The 20,448-nt window shown below is 62.3% G+C and overlaps 2 protein-coding genes across 2 annotated transcripts in view; both read left to right on the top strand.

The window, feature by feature from the left end:
* The first annotated feature begins 281 nt into the window (after window positions 1-281).
* Window positions 282-6,445, top strand: C2CD4D (C2 calcium dependent domain containing 4D). Its single transcript, XM_006119422.5, has 2 exons — window positions 282-1,598; window positions 3,108-6,445. Exon 2 carries the CDS (start codon window positions 3,192-3,194, stop codon window positions 4,278-4,280), a length of 1,089 nt encoding a protein of 362 aa, XP_006119484.3. The 5' UTR covers window positions 282-1,598; window positions 3,108-3,191; the 3' UTR covers window positions 4,281-6,445.
* An 11,149-nt stretch (window positions 6,446-17,594) lies between these two features.
* The window catches only part of RORC (RAR related orphan receptor C), a 78,156-nt gene continuing 75,302 nt past the window's right edge, over window positions 17,595-20,448 (top strand). Inside the window, exon 1 of the mRNA XM_075907070.2 lies at window positions 17,595-17,751. Coding sequence (XP_075763185.2) covers window positions 17,706-17,751 — 46 coding nt within the window. The 5' untranslated portion in view covers window positions 17,595-17,705. The remainder of the gene's footprint in view (window positions 17,752-20,448) is intronic.

Here is a 20,448-nt window from a genome sequence, read left to right as displayed (position 1 = left end):
CCCGGGGCAGACACAAGGGAGCTTTTCCTGATGTGTCCACCTGCCCATCGCAGCGTGGCCGAGACCCAGCCACTTGTTTCCCTGTGCTGCCACCAGCTGGTAGTGACGGCTGCTCACTGGGCCGGATGTGAACCCAGCCGTCCACGGCTCAGCCCCGTGTCTCGTTACTGAGCCAACAAGCTGGGCTAAGGCGCAGTGTCAGCCTGCCATGCACTAGGTTGGCCGGGGGTCTGCAGCACCCTCCGCGAGGCAGCAACTGGATCCCTGCAAGGAGGAGCCAGGGGGGCGGGGGGAATCATGCTCCGGGAAATGGGGAACTTGCTCTTTGTTCCTCCCTGGAGGCTTTTCCTACTGATGCAGCTAACCACCGGTACTGGGGAGCCCACTCAGGCCTCCACCGGTTGAGCTATGTGGCGATTCCTGGGACTTAGGCTGTCAGGGTTGGGGGGATGTTCACCACTGACATGGGGGTGGGCAGTCATTTTCTCAGGAGAGCCACGTAATGAATTTTGGAACATGCTCATGGGCTGGCTCCACCTCCCAGAGGAGGCGGAGCCTGGGGACTGGCCTCCCCCCAGAATTGTCCGGGGCCAAAGGCTTGGAAGTAGAAACACGGCAAAGGGTTTGCTGTTCCTGGCCCGGCTTCTACTGTGTTGCCTGGCAGCTGCCGGTGTTTGCTGCGGATATTTAAAGGTCTCAGGGCTCCGGCCCCTGCCAGGGTAGCACCATGACTGGGAGCCATAAGGCATTTAAATAGGATCCTCTTATCTGAGCTGCTGCCTGGAAATTCGGTGGCAGGGGCAGCAGGATATAAATAGAAAGCAGCCTGCTGCAGTCTGGATCAAAGTGTTAGGTGGGCTGCATCCGGCCTGCAGACCACATCTTGCCCAGCCCTGACAAACATCCACAAGCTGGGACAAGTGAGTCTACGGGTGTGCAGGTATAGTAGGCTTTTATCCTCGACGTGAGCGTCACCTAACTGAGCCGTGTGCTCCATTCAGAAGAGCTAGCAAGTGGATTCTTCTTGCCCTGTGGGGGGAGTCAAGAACGAGGTGTTAGCCGGGGGCCTCCCCCTTGCAGGAGCAGTGGAACTGCAGCACATCGGGCTTGGAAGCGGGAGATTTGAACCCAGCGCCGGTGTGAGTGCTGCCAGCGGCTACAGCGGGCGGAAGAATTCTCTCCTGGTATCTCTCTTGCCAGCCATGTGGCCCAAGGCCCCCTTCCCTGCGTGACCAGGGGTGACCAAGGTGAAGCCGCCAGGACCAGACACAGCAAAGGCAACTTGCCTTGTTCCAGTGGCATCTGGGCTGACCCAGATGGTAGCCAGAGGGCTGCTTCCTGCCTGCCCCCGTCCAGGCGTCCTTCTAAATATCCGTGGCCGGTCCTGGCGCTTACACTTTCTGGAGGAGCCCCCTGCTGGGAAGTCACTCTGCAAGCACTAGACTCCTTGTCTCCCTTCCCGGCCGCCGGCTGGCTCAGTGTGACGTGGAGAGCCGAGCGCTATAACTCCCCCCGGCAAAGGCTGGTGGGTCCCAGCTGCTGCGGCAAAGCCGGGAGCGTGACGCCGAGATCCCTGGGGAGGGGCACGCTGAAAGCAGGTAAGGACGGGGGCTGCGGTTCTGGACCATGCCAGGGTCCCACCTCCAAGAGGGAGCTGTTTACATGAGCAAACTTTTCCAGCCTGACTCCTGCAGGGGATGGGGGGGGGGAGTGGAAACCCGCCAGGCTGCAGCGAGGGGCTGTGGGCAGGTGATTCGAGCTCGGGGCTGCACGGGAGATGGCAAAGGGGGTGCAGTTTCTAAGCAGAGCAGTTGGCCTCTTGCCCTATTGACACGTTGGCAAGTTACCCTTTGGTGAATCAGGTCCGGTAGCTTCCCAAGCCCTGGCATGCGGGGTGGGGAGGCACATGGCCTCAGAGCAGTGCCCCCCCCTGCTCAGCTGTGCCTCTCCCTGGGGGTTTGGGTTGGCTCTGCAGATGTGACCCCCTGGCCCTGCAGAGGGGAGGGAGGCAGGAAGGGGGGCTTAAGGGCTTTTAGAAATTTCTCTGTGCTATGAGCAAGAACTACTCCAGTGTTTTAAAATCAGCGCTGCCTCGGGGCTAAGTGGGGGCTGGGCGTTAGGACTCCTGGGTTCTATGCCGAGCTCTGAGACAAGAGTGGGGTTTGGTGGGGTGCAGCCAGGTACCAAGGTGCCTGTGGTAGGGAGGCAGTGCTGCCTAGTACTTCCAGTCCTGCAGACCTAGGTTCTAGTCTCCCTGGGTCCCCTTGTGAGAATCCTGTCTTGGCCTCAGTTACCCCATCAGTAAAATGGGCACCCTAAGTTTAACCCACATTTAAATAAATTAATGGAGATTGCCTATCTCCGGAAGGGACCTTGAGATCGCCTATCTCCGGAAGGGACCTTGAAAGGTCATTGAGTCCAGTCCTCTGCCTTCACAGCAGGGCCAAGTACCATCCCTGACAAATTTTTGCCCCAAATGGCCTCTGCAAAGATTGAACTCACCACCCTGGGTTTAGCAGGCCAATGCTCAAACCACAGAGCTATCCCTTCCCCAAACCATTTTCACATCTCCCCATCGGGGAATTGAATCCCAGTCTCCCACGTGACAGGCGGGGATACTTACCACTATACTAACAAGGAGCTGCTTAGTATTTGAGACCTTCCAGTCCCAGGGCTACACCAGCACAACGTGTTGGCTGGTCCTACTTGGGCAACGGGGCAGATTCTGCCAGCTCTGAAATGCTGGGAGCCCCTCCGGCTATGGAGCTATGCGCCCGCACAGCAGGGCCCTCGCCTTTCACTCTAGACCCTTAGCACGGCTCTGCCCTGTCCTGAGAAGCTAGTGCCAACATAGGGACATTGGCGGCTAAGCAGCCAGAGGGGTTTCAGCAGAGGAAAACACCCTACTCACAAGGGAGCTGCAGGAGATGTTTGCTGGCCCAGGGGCAGCCTCCGATATGAGACAGGGCCTGGTTCCTTTCTCCAGCTGGGCAGCATCTGTCCGGTCTCCCCAGCTCCTTGCTGTAGAAGCAGCTCTGGGGAGAAGTCAATGGTCCAGCCCCTGGCAGCCTCCAAGGCTTTGACTTGCTGCTTCTGGTTCTTCTTAGGAGGCTTTTGACCCCAGGCCCTGGATCGGGGTTTCCATTGGAGGGGGCAGCAGCCTAGCGACCTGCTCCCCCGACTCCACCGAGATGTTTCTCTCCAGAGAGAGGGCCACGAAGAAGCCGGGCCCGCCGCCTGCCTGCCCCAACATCCTCACCCCCGACCGCATCCCCCAGTTTTTCATCCCCCCCCAACTCTCCACCCTGCAGAACAGAGCCCCAGGCAGGAATCCCAGTTCCCAGCAGGGCCCCCAGGGGCCCAGGAGCCCTGAAACATCCAGGGACCTGATGGGCACCGCCAACCGGCACGTCATCCACATACCCAGCCTGGACCAGACGGGCGAGGCCAGCCAGCAGCTCTGCCCTGCCCACCTTGCCAGCCCAGGGGGCTTCCCCATCCTGCCCGAGAGCCCCCACACACGCCGCAGGGAGTCCCTCTTTCACACCCCCTGCCTGCCCCAGTGCGTCTCCCTCGACCTCTCCCTGGTGCTGCAGCCTGTCTCCCCGCCCGGTGATTGGGACAGCGACACGGCCTCCTCTACGAGTTCCTCCCCCTTCGGCTCCCCACTGCTGGTGCGCTCCCCACCCTGCCAGGCCCACGGGGGCTGGCCCCTCTGTCGCTGCACCCTGCATGCCCAGGCAGGGGGCCGGGCTAGCTCGCTCTCCACGGAGGACGCCAGCTCAGCGGACAACAGCCCCTGCATCCCACGCCGTGCGGCCGAGCCCAGCTGGGGGTCAGCAGCCAGGTTGGCCCCACCTCTCTTCTTCCCCCTGGACTTCATCTGCCGCCCCGTGCGGGTGGCCCAGGAGAACACGGTGGCGCTGAGCCGAGGCGGGCGCCTGCGCCTCTCCTCCGAGTACATCCCGGCCAGCAGGCGCCTGCACGTCCGGCTGGTCAGCGCCGAGGGCCTGTACCCGCAGTCCTGCCCCCCCCGGCACGTCAGCTGCTGCGTGTCCCTGCAGCTGCGGCCCGGCCAGGCGCAGAAGCAGCGCACCGCTGTGGTCCAGAGGAGCCGGAGCCCCATCTTCAACGAGGACTTCTTCTTCGAGGGCCTCGCGCCCCACGAGCTGCCCGGCCGCAGCCTCCGGCTCAAGGCCCTCAGCAAGGGCTGCGGTGTGAGGCGGGACACTGTGCTGGGCGAGGCCGAGGTCCCGCTGCCCGCCCTGCTGCCCAGCTAGGTCCCAGCACACCCTGAGGCCTGGTGCTTGTCCCCGGTGGGGACCGGGGAGGCGGGACATGCGGGAGGGAAAGGGACTTGGCCAAGCATTGGGGGGCTGGAGGGAATGTGACGACTGCCCAGAAGCTCTGTCCTTTGGCTGGAGCCCCACACTGCACCCTTGTCCCTTCCTTCTGCCCCCTCGAGCTCTTTCCTCCTGCCCCCCGAAATGACAGCTCCCCCAACCCCGGCCTGGCCCACCAGGAATGGGGTGCAGCCCCTAGGCTCTCGGGGGGGGGGGCACTGGCTGCCCGAACTCTTTGGGTTTCGATAATAAAAAGAATCCTCTTTTGCGTGGGATCCGGGCCGTGGCTGCACGTGGCGGGGGCAGGCTGAGATGGGGGCCCGGGGTACCAATGGCAGCAGAGGGAGGTCCAGGGCTGCATGGAGAACATGTGTTATGATCCCCCCCCTTCCCGTGCCCTGCTCCCTTACTGCCCACCCCCTCCCTCTCCCTCCCCTCCACTCCCCTCCCCACCCCACTCCAGCTCCAGCAGCTGCTCTCCACCTGGCAGTGGGGGGAGGTGTCTCGCTCTACCCACAGCGTGATCCGGTTCCTGCTGCTGGGGGGCGGGGGAGGGAGCAGAAGAGACGGGCCAGCCACGTTTGCAAACAGCCGAGAAAGCTGCCAGCCACCCGTCCCGGGCGGTGGGCTTAGCTCCTGGCAGGTACTCAGGTCTCGTGGAATCCCAAGGTGCGTGTTTGGAGGGAGCCAGGCCAGCAGACCCCTTCCTGTCTCACCCTCTCCCCACCGGTCCCACTGTGGCTCCCCCTGGCTCTGATCCAGCCCCTTGTGCTCCCCCCTTCCCGCAGCCCCCTTGCCGCAGCTCAGCACTGTCGAGCTTTGCAACTGGGAGCCGCAGGGTGGCTGGCCAGGGCGCTGCTCTGCAAACAGCAGGATGGTACCGCTGCCCACCCCACAGAGCCCACCCAGAGCCACCCCCACCCCCACTTTATTCCCATCTGCAGTCTGGAGGAGGGGGGAGATCATGGGGGAGGCCCGGTTAGCCCTGGGCTGGAGGGGATCCGAACCAGGGGGGAGGGGGGAGGCATGGCCATTCCTTCTGGGGTGAGGTCCTAAGCAGGGCACGACCGCAGCATTCAGGCGGGTCTCTGGGGACAAGTGACATGGACAAGGCCCTAAATCCACCCCCACAGTGGGGCAGGGTGTTGAACGGGCAGGATGCCAACGGGCTGGGAAGGCCGGGGGTCGGGGCGCTCGTCACCCCAGACCACCTGTAGCGTGGGAGCAGCCAGCTCCTGCACGAGGGCTGCTGGTCTGGGGAGAGGGGGTCCTGTGTGCCCAGCCCCCATCAAATGCAAAAGAGCCTTCGGTAGGAAGCCCAGCAGAGGGCACTGCTGGGCAAAGGATCAGCCTGGCTGCCTCCCCCTGTCCTCCACAGCCTGCCTCGCCCCAGCAAAGGGGAGTGGGGTGGGAGGCAGGGGTGTCTGGTGGTTAGAACGGTGGGGCACGGGGAGTGCAGGACTCCGAGGTACCATTCCCTGCTCTGCAACTGTGTAGTACTATGGGTGGGGGGAAGGAAAATGACTCTCCGGGCCTCAGTTTCTCCCATAGGAATTTAGGAGCCAAGACAGGCCCCTTGTTCTGGGTGGGAAAGGAGGGGCTAGGGGTTCTTGCAGGCGACATGGAATCAGGATTCCCATTCTTAGCTCCGCCACTGACTCACTCTGTGACCTTGGACAAGTTGCTTCCCCTCTCTGCGCCTCGATTTCCCATCCTCAGGTGGCAGGTTGATACGGCTGAATTAATGAATGAAACCCACTGGCAAAGACAAAGAATTGATTGTCTGGTGCTCTTTGGAATTGGGCCCCAGGAATTCCCGGAATAAACACAAGGAAAGCTGGGGGAACGTTCCCTAGCCACAGCGCTAGAGCTATTGTGCAATGAGAGACGAGAAATCAAGGGGAAGGATTTTTCATATCCACGTGTTACATCTTGTCTCAGCTTGTTTGTGACTTCTTTGGGGCAGGGACTGTCTCTCAGGCTGTCTGGGCAGCACCTGGCCTGACAGAGCCTCACTCTCAGTCACCGTGGGTGCATCTAGACTGGCAAGATTTTGCGCAAAAGCAAGTGCTTTTGCGCAAAAACTTGCCAGCTGTCTACACTGGCCGCTTGAATTTGCGCAAGAACACTGACTTTGTAATGTAAAAAATCAGTGCTTCTTGTGCAAATACTTTCACGCTCCCGCTCAGGGATAAGCCCTCTTGTGCAAGAACACTCGCGCAAGAGGGCCAGTGTAGACAGGCACCTTAATTTTTTTGTGCAAGAAAGCCTGATGGCTAAAATGGCCATCGAAGCTTTCTTGCGCCAAAGCGCATCTAGATTGGCACTTTTCCATTAAAAGTATTTCTGCAAAATCATGCCAGTCTAGACGTAGCCCATGTGTCTGGGCAGCACCCCGTATGCCAGGGCCCTGGTCTCGGTTACTCTGTGCCTGGGCAGTGCCTGGTAGAGGAGGGTTCCCTGATCTCTGGTGGGACATCTCAGTGCTGCCCCAGCACAAAGGGCTGGTCATACAGAATTGGCTGAAAGATCTTGCTTGATACAGCAGTGCCCTAGAGACATACGCTCTGCCCCTACCAGTGGCTCAGAGAGGGGGAGAGGGGTCCAGCCCAGCCCCACAACATGAGCAGAGCCTGGCTGTGCTGCCTGTTCTGTTGGGCGAGGCGCCAGGCTCTCAGGAGTTCCCACGGGACATGGATTGGGAAGACACGGGAATGAGGGATGGGAAGGAAACGGGGCTGCCCTGACAAGCCAAATCTGTCGGCACAGGGGCTGGGAAGGCGCCTCCCTGCCCAAGGGCCCCAGGGAGCCCTGCTGCCTCCCCGTCGTTCCTGCAGAGCCTGGAGGACACACGCATCGACGGGTGCACCCGGCTAGGAGACCGTTTCCAAGAAACTCCAAACTCCAGCGCGGTGCAGACACAGGCCCTGGGCTCCGGGAAGGGAGGCTGCACCGGGTGAGCCCAGGAGCAGAAAGATGCTTCAGGAGTTGCAGGGACCACCTGGAGGGCCTGACCCTGTGGGGCCACTCATGGTGCCAGGCTCTGTCCAGATCAGGGCTGCTCATGCAATCCCCTGCCCACTCATAATCCTGGCCCACGTATTTCCATCCTCCCTTGTTTACTTGCCCCATGGCTTGGTGGCCTGCCTCCTCCAACTGGCCCTTTAACGTCCCGCACGAGGATGGCCAGTGCAGGGACTCTGGGGCTGACCAAGCTGCCTAGGCAGAGGGAGGGGCAGGGATCCCTCACCCCATGCCAGCACCTGATTAGCCACTGGCCCCTTAGACCTTTCCCAGTGAGGAGACCCTGGTCAGGGCAGCCAGGGCTGGAGGCCAATGGGAACACAGGGAGCCGGTTTCTAAAGGAGGGTCTGCCCAGCCCCCTGCGACCAGGCACTGCCCCCCACCCCCGGGGGAATGGACGAGATCTGCAGAGCAGCGCAGCTGGGCACATCTGGCTCCCACATGCTGCTGGGTGAATTCTAGAATGCTGGCCGAATTCTAGAATGCTGGCCGAATTCTAGAATGCTGGCCACAGCTGGAACGCCCCTCTGGACGGGGGGGAGGCCCACGCCTGGCGGGTGCGCAGGGAATCCCGTTGCCAGGGAGGAAGAGAGATGCTTGAGACTGGCTGCTGGAGTTGCCCTGCCAGGCAGGAACAGGGACGTTGGGCGATGCCCTCAGGGTCACCTCAGGAGCCGGTGGCCCTGCTGGACACTGAACCCAGAGCTCCTGGAGCCCAGCCCAGGATGGACCCGTTAGCAAAGGAGAAAAATCAGGGTTGGGGGGAGGGGAAGAGGCTCCTATGTAAGTAAAAGCCCCAAATATCAAGACTGTCCCTACAAAATCAGGCCGTGGTCACCTTACCTGGCTCCCAGATCCACCCTTCTCAGCTCCCACTCCCCCCAGTGCCCCAGCTTGAGGAACGAGGGGGACCCAGCCCCCCAGGAGGCTGGGGAAGGGGCCTTTGGCGGCGTCTCCCTTCAAGTGGTGGCTGTGGTTTCCTGTGAGCAGGGCACATGAGCCAGACAGGAGCTTTGCTGAGTGGCCGGGCCGAGATGCCAGAGGCAGATAAAGGTCCAAGGCGGTTCCTGTAACCCCGTGCGTGCCTAGCACCGTGTGGGAAGCACTTACCGTCAGCTCTTATCGCAGCTCTCCCATGACACGCCAGAGTCTGGGGCAAAGCAGGCCCCGGAGCTCACTGTGCTTCTCTGGATCTGGGGGGGGGGGGTATTTGCGTTTGGTGATGCCTCACTGTCCTGCCCCCCAGCCCCCTGCTATTCTGGCCCTGGGGCTCCTGAAGGTGTGGGGCTGTGGGTCAGGAGCAAGGGGTGCCAGGAAATCTATGTGAATGAGTGGGGGAAACCCAGGGCTGGGACAGCAGGGGACTGCAGGTCGGGATTGAGAGGCACGGGCAGAGCTGGGGGGGGGGGGTGATGCCCAGGGCTCAGATAGCAGGGGCCATGGGCCTGGATTGAAGGACACACACCTCTGGGCACGCCCCCCAGAGCAGAGCTGGCTTGTGGGCTATTGAAGGGTAACCAACGGGATATATAGGCTGGAATCTCGGCTTCACGTCCAACTACAGGTTCTCAGCCCCCCTTGGGAGCATAAACACCAGGATGGGACTCCCTCCACAGCCCCCAGCCCTCGCTCTGCCCCTGCCAGCTGCCCTCAGCCTGCCCCAAACCCAGCCCCCTGCCTGTGCCAGTCTGGCAGCTGGGGCGGGCACTGGAGCATAGTAAATCAAGCACCCACCACTTGGACATCTCGTTCCCTGCCCCTTCCAGGCCAGGTTCTGGGGCCATGCTGCCCTTCGCTTCTCTGCTGGCAGCACCAGCCAGGAGCAATCCCTGCCTGAGTTAGCAGCCCTGTAACTCTGCACAGGGACAGCTCCCCGCAGTGCCAAAAAGCAGCCACCTCTGGGGGCCAGCCTGGCAGCTGGTTCAAGCCCACACTACATGCAGCACCTGGCGAGGGATCCTGGGGCAGCGTCCCACCCCAGAGCGGCCGCGTGTCAGAGCTGAGTGATTCCTGCAGACGGCGCCATGCCAGTGGGAGGTACGGACCTGTGGGCGGCTTCTTAAGGGAAAGGATCCGTCAGGAGCAGCCGTGACCTGGGCTCTTTCCACAAGAGGCCAGGCTGGGTGCAGCCAAGCGTCCTGGCAGTTTCCAAGCCCCAGGGTGAGGGGGGCTGGCGCATCCCACTGTTGCCCTTTCCTAGCCTGGTGCAAGAGGCAAATAGGCTCAAGGGAGAGCAAGACAGCAGAAGACGCTGGGTCCCGTTGCCAGCAGCCCTAGGCCAGGGGCTGCTGAGCTGCTAGGAGCCCCTGTCATAGGCCCATCGCTGTACTCAGCCAGCTGGCTCCCCTGTGACATCGCAGGGCCGGGCAGGAGGTGACTGAGCCCCTCCCTGCTGTGGGCCCGGAGCCGTTCCCTACAGGGCAGCCACCGGCACCTTTGGAGACAGGGCCCTGCAAGAGCACCCAGGCAAGCAGGAGCGGGGCACAGACCCCGGGGGATTCTGGGTAAGGGAGGACAAGCCACCGGAGCGGAGCAGAGGATGTTGTCTTTGCTCTGCTCTACCCCACGGCTCTTGCAGAGCCGGCCCCGTCTGCTAGCTCCTCGGAGGCACGCCCAGCACGAGCCTGCCGGGCCGCTCTGTGCCAACAGCCAAACCAGTTCACCCGCTGCACGGATGGCACCGTGCCAGAGACGAGAACCTCCATGAAGCATCCTACAAGGATAAGTCATAAACCCACCCTCGGCCACACCCACCGAGCACAGCCCTCACAACCCCACCTGAATCACACCCCCAATCACCCCCAAACCCACCCCCGGCTACACCCACCGAGCACAGCCCTCACAACCCCACCCGAATCACATCCCCAATCACCCCCAAACCCACCCCCGGCTACACCCACCGAGCACAGCCCTCACAACCCCACCCGAATCACACCCCCAATCACCCCCAAACCCACCCCCGGCTACACCCACCGAGCACAGCCCTCACAACCCCACCCGAATCACACCCCCAATCACCCCCAAACCCACCCCCGGCTACACCCACCGAGCACAGCCCTCACATTCCCACCGGAATCACATCCCCAATCACCCCCAAACCCACCCCCGGCTACACCCACCGAGCACAGCCCTCACATTCCCACCGGAATCACATCCCCAATCACCCCCAAACCCACCCCCGGCTACACCCACCGAGCACAGCCCTCACAACCCCACCTGAATCACATCCCCAATCACCCCGAAACCCACCCCCGGCTACACCTACCGAGCACAGCCCTCACATTCCCACCGGAATCACATCCCCAATCACCCCGAAACGCACCCCCGGCTACCCCCACCGAGCACAGCCCTCACATCCCCACCTGAATCACATCCCCAATCACCCCCAAACCCACCCCCGGCTACACCCACCGAGCACAGCCCTCACAACCCCACCTGAATCACATCCCCAATCACCCCCAAACCCACCCCCGGCCACACCCACCGAGCACAGCCCTCACAACCCCACCCGAATCACACCCCCAATCACCCCAAAACCCACCCCCGGCTACACCCAGCGAGCACAGCCCTCACAACCCCACCTGAATCACATCCCCAATCACCCCAAAACCCACCCCCGGCTACACCTACCGAACACAGCCCTCACAACCCCAATCACCCCAAAACCCACCCCCGGCTACACCCAGCAAGCACAGCCCTCACAACCCCACCCGAATCACACCCCCAATCACCCCCAGCTACACCCACCGAGCACAGCCCTCACAATCCCACCCGAATCACACCCCCAATTACCCTGAAGCCCACCCCCGGCTACACCCACCGAGCACAGCCCTCACAACCCCACCCGAATCACACCCCCAATCACCCCCAAACACACCCACTGAGCACAGCCCTCACAACCCCACCCGAATCACACCCCCAATCACCCCCAAACACACCCCCAGCTATACCCACTGAGCACAGCCCTCACAACCCCACCCAAATTACACCCCCAAACCCACCCCCAGCTACACCCACTGAGCACAGCCCTCACAACCCCACCCGAATCACACTCCCAATCCCACCCCCAGCTACACCCACTGAGCACAGCCCTCACAACCCCACCCAAATCACACCCCCAATAACCCCCAATCCCACCCTCAGCTATACCCACTGAGCACAGCCCTCACAACTCCACCCGAATCACACCCTCAGTCACCCCCAAATCCACCCCAACCACACCCACCAAGCACAGCCCTCACAACCCCTCTGCCAGCCCTTCCAATCACCCCCAAACTCACCCCTAGCCACACCCACCGAGCACAGCCCAAATCATACCCCCATCACCCCAAACCTACCCCAGCCACACCCACCAAGCACAACCCACACATCCCCCACCAGCTCCTTCAACCATACCCCATTTAAATTACAGTCCTCACAATCCCTGCCCCCTCCACTCACAATCCCCTAAAATCAGCCCTATCAATCACACCCCAAACCACAGCACTCGCTCCCTCCCTCCCCCAACCAGTGCTTCCAATTACTTCCCCTAATATCAGCCCACATAAACCTCAAAACCACCCCTGATCCTATCCACCAATCACAGCCCTCACAAACCCACTCCCCAGCCACACCCAATCACCTCCCACACCAATCACAGCCCTCACAAACCCATTCCCAACTATATCCCCACCAATCACAGCCCCACACAAACCCACCCCTGGCCAGACCCACTCATCACACCCCCACAAGCCCAACCCCTGTTCACCCCCCCGTCAGACCCCATTCAAGCCCACCCCTGTTCCTAGCCACCAATCAAACCTCACAAGCCCACCCCCTGCCACACACACCAATCACCCCCAACACACACAAGCCCCCTCCATCACACACAGCCATGATGCCTTGTAGCTGGGGCTGCTACAGCTTGAGCCAAACAGCCACAGCCCAGAAGGGGACCCCTCACGCACACTCCCCAGTCAGTGACACCCCCACACTACACACCCCTGTGTGACCCCACCCGGCCTGCCACAAAGACACACGTAGGCCCAGCTGCAGCCTGACACACCTCCCTATCCCACCCACAGCCTGGGCAGGGGGGCCCTTTCCCTCCTGCTCCATGCAGCTCAGCTGGCTCAGCACCCCGCTGGGTGCCAGCTGCGTCCCTCAGTGGGCGTAGCTCTCTAGCCAGCAACTCGCCTGACCAGAACAGGGAGACTTGCCCTGATGTCACCTGGCTGGCCCATCCCGTCCCGTCCCTGGCTGGCTTGACCTGGGAAGGGGGATTCGTGGAGGGGTCCAATTCAGCTCCTGCTTATGCAAACAGTGGGGGCCGGCGGGGGGGGGGGAGGGGCTGGGCTCTTCCTTAGGGAGAATGTTCCCCGGGGACCCTCTTTCCCACTCTGGGGAAGCAGCTGTGTTTTGTCCAAGTTTGGACTTGGAAACCAGCAGTAGCAGGGAGCCAGAGAGAACCCAGGGTCTGTCTGCGTCCGGCTGCCTCAGTCCAGGATCCCCTTTCGGATCCAGCCCAGTGCTGGCTGTTCAGTAGGGTGAGGCACATTTACATGCGGAGGGAGGCAAATGGGGAGTGAGGATTAGCACAGGGCTGCAGGGAAGCCAAGCACAGGAATAGCGGGGGAGTGGGTGCTGCAGAGGAGCGCTGGAAGAGCATTGGGATGGGCTGGGGGCAGTGCTGGGATAGCCAGGTAGGATGGGGAGGGGGTATTGCTCAGGACTGAGTCTCCTGAACAGGCAGGTGATTCTGAGTATTCCAAGCTGGGGCGGGGTAGGACCTGCTTGCCATCTTGCCCCATGTTACACCGGATGCTCTTTGAGGTTGCTGAGACACAGCAAAGGGCCATGTGCACTTCACAGGGCCAGGTAATTATCTGGGGCGAGGCAGGATGCCTGGGTTCTATTCCCAGCCCTGCACCACCTGGGGCAAATGGCTCAAGCTACATGTCCATCTGGGAGGGCGGAAGCAGGGTCCTTTCCCCTGCAGTTTCAACCCAAATTTTACCCCCAGGAAGAACCAATTACAACCCAAATAGCAGAGCCAGATTTACCTGTGGGGTAACTTCTGCAGCCCCCTCCTAGATATCAACCCTGTTCTGTTACCCTAGTGTAAACAGAATGTAACTCAATGGAAGTGAATGGAGGCACATGGCGTAAATAAGGAGCAGCTCCCTGAAAATGAATGGATAGCTCCACGAAAGTCAATTGAAGGATGCGGTGTAAATCCGGGGTACCCTATGGCAGGCAACAGAGGAAGTGGAGTAAATGTGGAGCAGCCCATGCAAGGCAATGGGGGAGGTGGTGTATATTTGGCATAACTCACGGGAGACAATGGGGAGATAGGGTGTAAATCTGGAGTAGCCCATGGCAGGCAATAGAAAGGGGTGTAAATCCGGAGTAGCTCATGCAAGGCAATGGAGGCAGAGGGGACGATGTGTAAATCCGGAGTAGCCCATGGCAGGCAATAGAAAGGAGTGTAAATCCGGAGTAGTCCATGCAAGGCAATGAGGGGGGGTGTAAATGCGGAGTAGCCCACGGCAGGCAATAGAAAGGAGTGTAAATCCGGAGTAGTCCATGCAAGGCAATGGGGGAGGGTGTAAATCCGGAGTAGCCCACGGCAGGCAATAGAAAGGAGTGTAAATCTGGAGTAGTCCATGCAAGGCAATGGGGGAAGGTGTAAATCCGGAGTAGCCCACGGCAGGCAATAGAAAGGAGTGTAAATCCGGAGTAGTCCATGCAAGGCAATGGGGGGGGGGGCGGTGTGTAAATCCGGAGTAGTCCATGCAAGGCAATGGGAGGGGGGGGGCGGTGTGTAAATCCGGAGTAGCCCCTGCCCACGCTGCCCGCACGTGCCGCCCGGGGGCGTGTCCTGGCTGGGCCGGGCGGTCACGCGGCGGCGGCGTGGCGGGGGGAGGAGCAGGCAGCTCGGGCCGGTCCAGCCTCCTGCACCGGCGCTGGTTGTGTAACGCGGGCGCCCAGGCCCGGCTAATCGAGTGCTGCTCCCGGGAGCCACGCGTGGAAAACTACTGGTCCCCGGGGAGGCTCCCGGGGTGCGGAGAGGCTGTGGGTGCCCAGCCCCTCCGAAAATCAGGGGTGCTGGGGGCACCTCGGGCCGTAGGGGGCTGGAAAGGGGCAGCCAGAGACATTAACCCCCAGACCCTCTCTAGCCCGGTACTTTGCAAACACCCAGTAGCTTCCCCTCCCCCCCATGGGATGATACTGCCCCCCATGTGGGAAACTGAGGCACCGCCAAAGCAAAGTGGCTTGCCCCAGACCACACTGCCTGTTCACGGCTGGGCTAGGAAGGGAATCCAGAAGTCCTGCCCTGCGGCCCCTCTAGCCTGGCCCTTTCTCACAGGGGCATGGGGAGTTTGGGATGGACAAGCCCTGCTGGGAGAGGGGGGTTCCCTTGGGGATGAAGGCCTCCATGCTTCTCCCCTTAGCTCTGCCCTCGGCTGGCTTACAGTCCCCTAGGCCCTCTCCCCCGGCCTCTGGGACCTGATGAACCTCTGCCACCCGTCACCCCCCAATGGAGGGGCTTTTGCTGTTTTGCCCCAGAAACATCTGCTGGAGGGGGCCTGGGTTCCCTCTTTGGCATGTTCTAGGGCCCCTGTCTAGGGCTGGGTGCAGGCATAGACAAAGGAGGGCAACATCTGGGGTGGGAGGGTTTCCCTATGAGGAGAGTTATGGGGCAAAGGGGCAAGGGCGAAACAGAGCTGGGGTGAAGCCCTACCCCTGGGGGCATTTGCACACAGCTTGGCCAATGCCGGGGAAGAGGAGATTGCATAGGCAGGAGGAGGGCAGCCCCACAACTACACTCACAGTTTCATGCCTGTCCCTTCTGTGGGAGAAGGGGCTGAGAGGGTGTGCGTGAGGGGAGGGGGGCTCTTTAGGAGGCTTGTCCCACCTCTCAGGGCCATGAGTCTGGGAGCTGCCTGCAGCATAGGGGCCCCAGACGCGGTGCCCAGCCCTAGAGGCTGAGACCGGGGTGCCTGGCACAGGAAGATAATCCGCAAAGCCTGGCCATGCTTTGCCATTCCCCAGCCACTCCGCAAGAGGTTCTAGGCAGCAATGTTTCCATGGGACAGAGGGGGGGAAACTGAGGCACAGAACCAGGGTTTCTGCCAAGGTCACATGGAGAGGAAGGAATAGAACCCAGGGGTCCTGACAGCCATCCCCCTTCCTCCCACCACTAGACTCTACTCTCTTTCGACAGCTTGGCTTAAAGCCCAAGCATCGTGGGGACCAGAAACCCTGACTTCCCTTGGAAGCTTAGGCAAACCATAGAGACTTCCCCAAGGGAGAAGAATCTGTTCCCAGCATGGACATCTCTTGCAGCTTTATATCTAGGGAGCAAAGAAATTCGGGGGGAGGAGAGAATGGGCCCCCCCCACGGAAAATCTGAGTGGGGGTGGGCAGGAGCCTTTCTTGGGAGAGGTTCTTGGGTCATGCTCCCCCTCTGCCCAGATTCTGTGTTGGACCCACTGACCTAGCCTCAAGGTGCCTGGGTACCAACTGGGATGCGATGGGAGGATGCCAGATTGGGGGATACAGAGGTTGTGAAGGGATGAGAGGGGGTAGGGGGTGCAGGGCTGCAATGGAGACAGCAGGGCTGGGGCTGCGAGGAGGGAGCTGAGCTGGGGGACTGGCTGCGGGAGGGGGCGGACGGGGGGATGCTGGGATGGGAGGATTGGGGGAGAACTGGAGGGGGGGGGGGGTCCGGTCCTGGGAGACATTGGGCTGGGGAGAGGGGAGGGATGCAGGGACAGGGATGCTGAGAAAGGATGGAAACCTCTCCTAGCGGGGGGAACGGCAGCGCCACTCGCACCCCTAGTCCCAGCGCCTACGTGCAGGGCTGCAGCGGGGGGATGGGGGGATGGGGGTGAGGGCCCAGAGGTGGGGGGCTCAGGGCGGGGGAGACGCGGGTCTGGGAGGATGCTGGGGGGCGGGGGGCGAGGCAGGAGCGGGGGCTGCAGAGCTGAGGTGCTGGGGGAGGAATGAGGGGGACGCTGGGGGGCGGGGGGCGAGGCAGGAGCGGGGGCTGCAGAGCTGAGGTGCTGGGGAAGGAATGAGGGGGACGCTGGGGGGCGGGGGGCGAGGCAGGAGCGGGGGCTGCAGAGCTGAGGTGCTGGGGAAGGAATGAGGGGGACGCTGGGGGGTGCAGGGGTGCGGGGCGGGGGGGCTGCAGAGCTGAGGTGCTGGGGGAGGAATGAGGGGGACGCTGGGGGGGTGCAGGGGTGCGGGGCGGGGAGGTTGCAGAGCTGAGGTGCTGGGGAATGAATGAGGGGGACGCTGGGGGGGTGCAGGGGTGCGGGGCGGGGGGGCTGCAGAGCTGAGGTGCTGGGGGAGGAATGAGGGGGACGCTGGGGGGGTGCAGGGGTGCGGGGCGGGGGGCTGCAGAGCTGAGGTGCTGGGGGAGGAATGAGGGGGACGCTGGGGGGGTGCAGGGGTGCGGAGCGGGGGGGGGGGGCTGCAGAGCTGAGGTGCTGGGGGAGGAATGAGGGGGACGCTGGGGGGGTGCAGGGGTGCGGGGCGGGGGGGCTGCAGAGCTGAGGTGCTGGGGGAGGAATGAGGGGGACGCTGGGGGGGGTGCGGGGGTGCAGGGCGGGGGGGCTGCAGAGCTGAGGTGCTGGGGGAGGAATGAGGGGGACGCTGGGGGGGTGCAGGGGTGCGGGGCGGGGGGGCTGCAGAGCTGAGGTGCTGGGGGAGGAATGAGGGGGACGCTGGGGGGGTGCAGGGGTGCGGGGCGGGGGGGCTGCAGAGCTGAGGTGCTGGGGAAGGAATGAGGGGGACGCTGGGGGTGCAGGGGTGCGGGGCGGGGGGGCTGCAGAGCTGAGGTGCTGGGGAAGGAATGAGGGGGACGCTGGGGGGGTGCAGGGGTGCGGGGCGGGGGGGCTGCAGAGCTGAGGTACTGGGGAAGGAATGAGGGGGACGCTGGGGGGGTGCAGGGGTGCGGGGCGGGGGGGCTGCAGAGCTGAGGTGCTGGGGAAGGAATGAGGGGGACGCTGGGGGGTGCAGGGGTGCGGGGCGGGGGGGCTGCAGAGCTGAGGTGCTGGGGAAGGAATGAGGGGGACGCTGGGGGGGTGCAGGGGTGCGGGGCGGGGGGGCTGCAGAGCTGAGGTGCTGGGGGAGGAATGAGGGGGACGCTGGGGGGTGCAGGGGTGCGGGGCGGGGGGGCAGGGCTGGGGGCGGGGCGCCTCTGCAGCCCGCCCGTCGCTATTGCAGCCACCGCTCCTCGGGGAGCGACTCCTCTCCCCTGCCCAGCGCGTCCCTCCCTCCCCAGCGGCGGCTGCACCCGGCTGCCCGGGCAGAGGCGACGAGGGTCCGGCCGCTCGCGGAGCGCAGCCCATGGAGGCCGGCGGCGGCAAGAGGCAGCGGGACGGAGCCGGCAGAGGTGGGGCTGGGCTTAGCGTGGCACCGCGGCCGGAGCAGGAGGCGATCGGAGCAGCTGGTGGGAGCGCGGGGGGACACTGGGGTAGTTGATGTGGGAGCAGAGGGGATACTGGGGAAACTGGCGTGGGAGCAGGGGGGATACTGGGGAAACTGGCATGGGAGCAGAGGGGATACTGGGGAAACTGGCGTGGGAGCAGGGGGGATACTGGGGAAACTGGCGCGGGAGCAGGGGGGATACTGGGGAAACTGGCGTGGGAGCAGGGGGGATACTGGGGAAACTGGCATGGGAGCAGAGGGGATACTGGGGAAACTGGCGTGGGAGCAGGGGGGATACTGGGGAAACTGGCATGGGAGCAGAGGGGATACTGGGGAAACTGGCGTGGGAGCAGGGGGGATACTGGGGAAACTGGCGCGGGAGCAGGGGGGATACTGGGGAAACTGGCGCGGGAGCAGAGGGGATACTGGGGAAACTGATGCGGGAGCAGGGGGGATACTGGGGAAACTGGCGTGGGAGCAGGGGGGATACTGGGGAAACTGATGCGGGAGCAGGGGGGATACTGGGGAAACTGGCGTGGGAGCAGAGGGGATACTGGAGAAACTGGCATGGGAGCAGAGGGGATACTGGGGAAACTGGCGCGGGAGCAGAGGGGATACTGGGGAAACTGGCGTGGGAGCAGGGGGGATACTGGGGAAACTGGCATGGGAGCAGAGGGGATACTGGGGAAACTGGCGCGGGAGCAGAGGGGATACTGGGGAAACTGGTGCGGGAGCAGAGGGGATACTGGGGAAACTGGCGTGGGAGCAGAGGGGATACTGGGGAAACTGGCGCGGGAGCAGGGGGGATACTGGGGAAACTGGCGTGGGAGCAGGGGGGATACTGGGGAAACTGGCGTGGGAGCAGAGGGGATACTGGGGAAACTGGCACGGGAGCAGAGGGGATACTGGGGAAACTGGCGTGGGAGCAGCGGGGATACTGGAGAAGCTGGCGCGGGAGCAGAGGGGATACTGGGGAAACTGGCGTGGGAGCAGCAGGGATACTGGGGAAACTGGCGGGGCAGCAGGGGGGATACTGGGGAAACTGGCGCGGGAGCAGGGGGGATACTGGAGAAGCTGGCGTGGGAGCAGGGGGATACTGGGGAAACTGGCGCGGGAGCAGAGGGGATACTGGAGAAGCTGGCACGGGCGCAGAGGGGATACTGGAGAAGCTGGCGCGGGAGTAGAGGGGATACTGGGGAAGCTGGCGCGGGAGCAGAGGGGATACTGGGGAAGCTGGCGCGGGAGCAGGGTTATACTGGAGAAGCTGGCGCGGGAGCAGAGGGGATACTGGGGAAGCTGGCGCGGGAGCAGGGTTATACTGGAGAAGCTGGCGCGGGAGCAGGGTTATACTGGAGAAGCTGGCGCGGGAGCAGAGGGGATACTGGGGAAGCTGGCGCGGGAGCAGGGTTATACTGGAGAAGCTGGCGCGGGATCAGAGGGGATACTGGGCGCAGAAGAGGAACGGGGGTGGTAAGTGGGAATGGCTGGAGAGGAGAGCGAGTGGAGAAGAGCAGTTGGCAAGGGGGATCCGTGGGCATCGTGCCGGCTGGCAGGGTGGCAGGGGAAGCCCTGGCAGGGGCAGGACAGAGCCCTGTGGGCATCGTGGCAGCCAGCAGGCACCAGGAGGACACTGGGCATTAGTGGCAGCTGCTCCAGGAGGAGGGCAGAGGAGAACTGCAGGCATCATGGTGGGTGTGTAGATGGGGGGAGGGGGAGACGGGAAAACCTGAAAGGAGACTGGGACTGAGTCTGGCCAGGATCGTCCTGCGAGCGCTTCCCAGCATGGCCAGGCACTTGGCAACAGGCTGATTCCGCCACTGGGGGCGCCTCCAAGGGTGGGAGAAGTTTCTACCCTCTTGCTACTTTGTGCTGTCCCATTTCGCTGATTTGGCCAGGGGTTCCTACCCCCATGGTGTTTATTCCATGTGCCCCGGCTTGGTTTTGCTTTATTCCCATGCCCCTGTCTTCCTGCCTGGAGCTGTGCCGGCCTGAATTGTTCCCCTGGTGCTGTGGAGAATGTGCTCATATATGACGTTGCCAGGACTGTGCAACTGCGTGTCATGCACCCTGTACTGCTCGGCCAGAAGGGAGAGTCTCCTTTAGTTGGGTGGTAGCAAGGCTCTGTGTCCTACCCCCCTGCCTAGGAAGGGAGGATGAACTAGGGGATAATACTCTCTCACAGCAGCAGGCTTTAGTGCTATTTCTTTATCTTTCTAGGCCTCAGTTTCCCTATGTTCTCAGCAAGGACAATGACACTGTCTATGTTTGGACTTTTTACACTGTGAGCTCTTTGAGGCAGGGATCGTCTCTCAAAGGGCACCTGATCTCAGCTGAGACCCTTCCAGGCACCACCACCACCTAAGCTCCCCTCCTGAGAGGTGTAAAGTGCCTGTGAATATTTTTTTGAACAGTTCAGGCCTCTCCAGTTTGGGATGTTCCCTCCCTCCTCCTTTTCCCCCTGCGTTCGTTGTAAACAAAATCAGCTGCTTGGGTCCAGAACCTTCAGTAAGTGATTTGCACGGTAGCGGCGGTGCAGCATTAAACCAGGGAGCATCTGACCTAACCGTGGGCTCGTTTCTGCGCCAGGAAAATACAGATCTGGCGGCGGCCTGCCCGGGGTCCGAGATATTGTGCTTTCCTTCCTGGTGCCTCTCCTCTTGAA

This window comes from Pelodiscus sinensis, chromosome 22, assembly GCF_052426305.1.
Source record: "Pelodiscus sinensis isolate ZL-2025 chromosome 22, ASM5242630v1, whole genome shotgun sequence".
NCBI lineage: Eukaryota > Metazoa > Chordata > Testudines > Trionychidae > Pelodiscus > Pelodiscus sinensis.
Note: the sequence above shows the minus strand (reverse complement) of the source record. Positions and strands in the feature narration are given on the sequence as shown.

Coding starts and splice junctions, on each gene's coding strand:
- C2CD4D (XM_006119422.5), top strand. CDS start 3,192: ATGTTTCTCTCCAGAGAGAGGGCCACGAAGAAGCCGGGCCCGCCGCCT.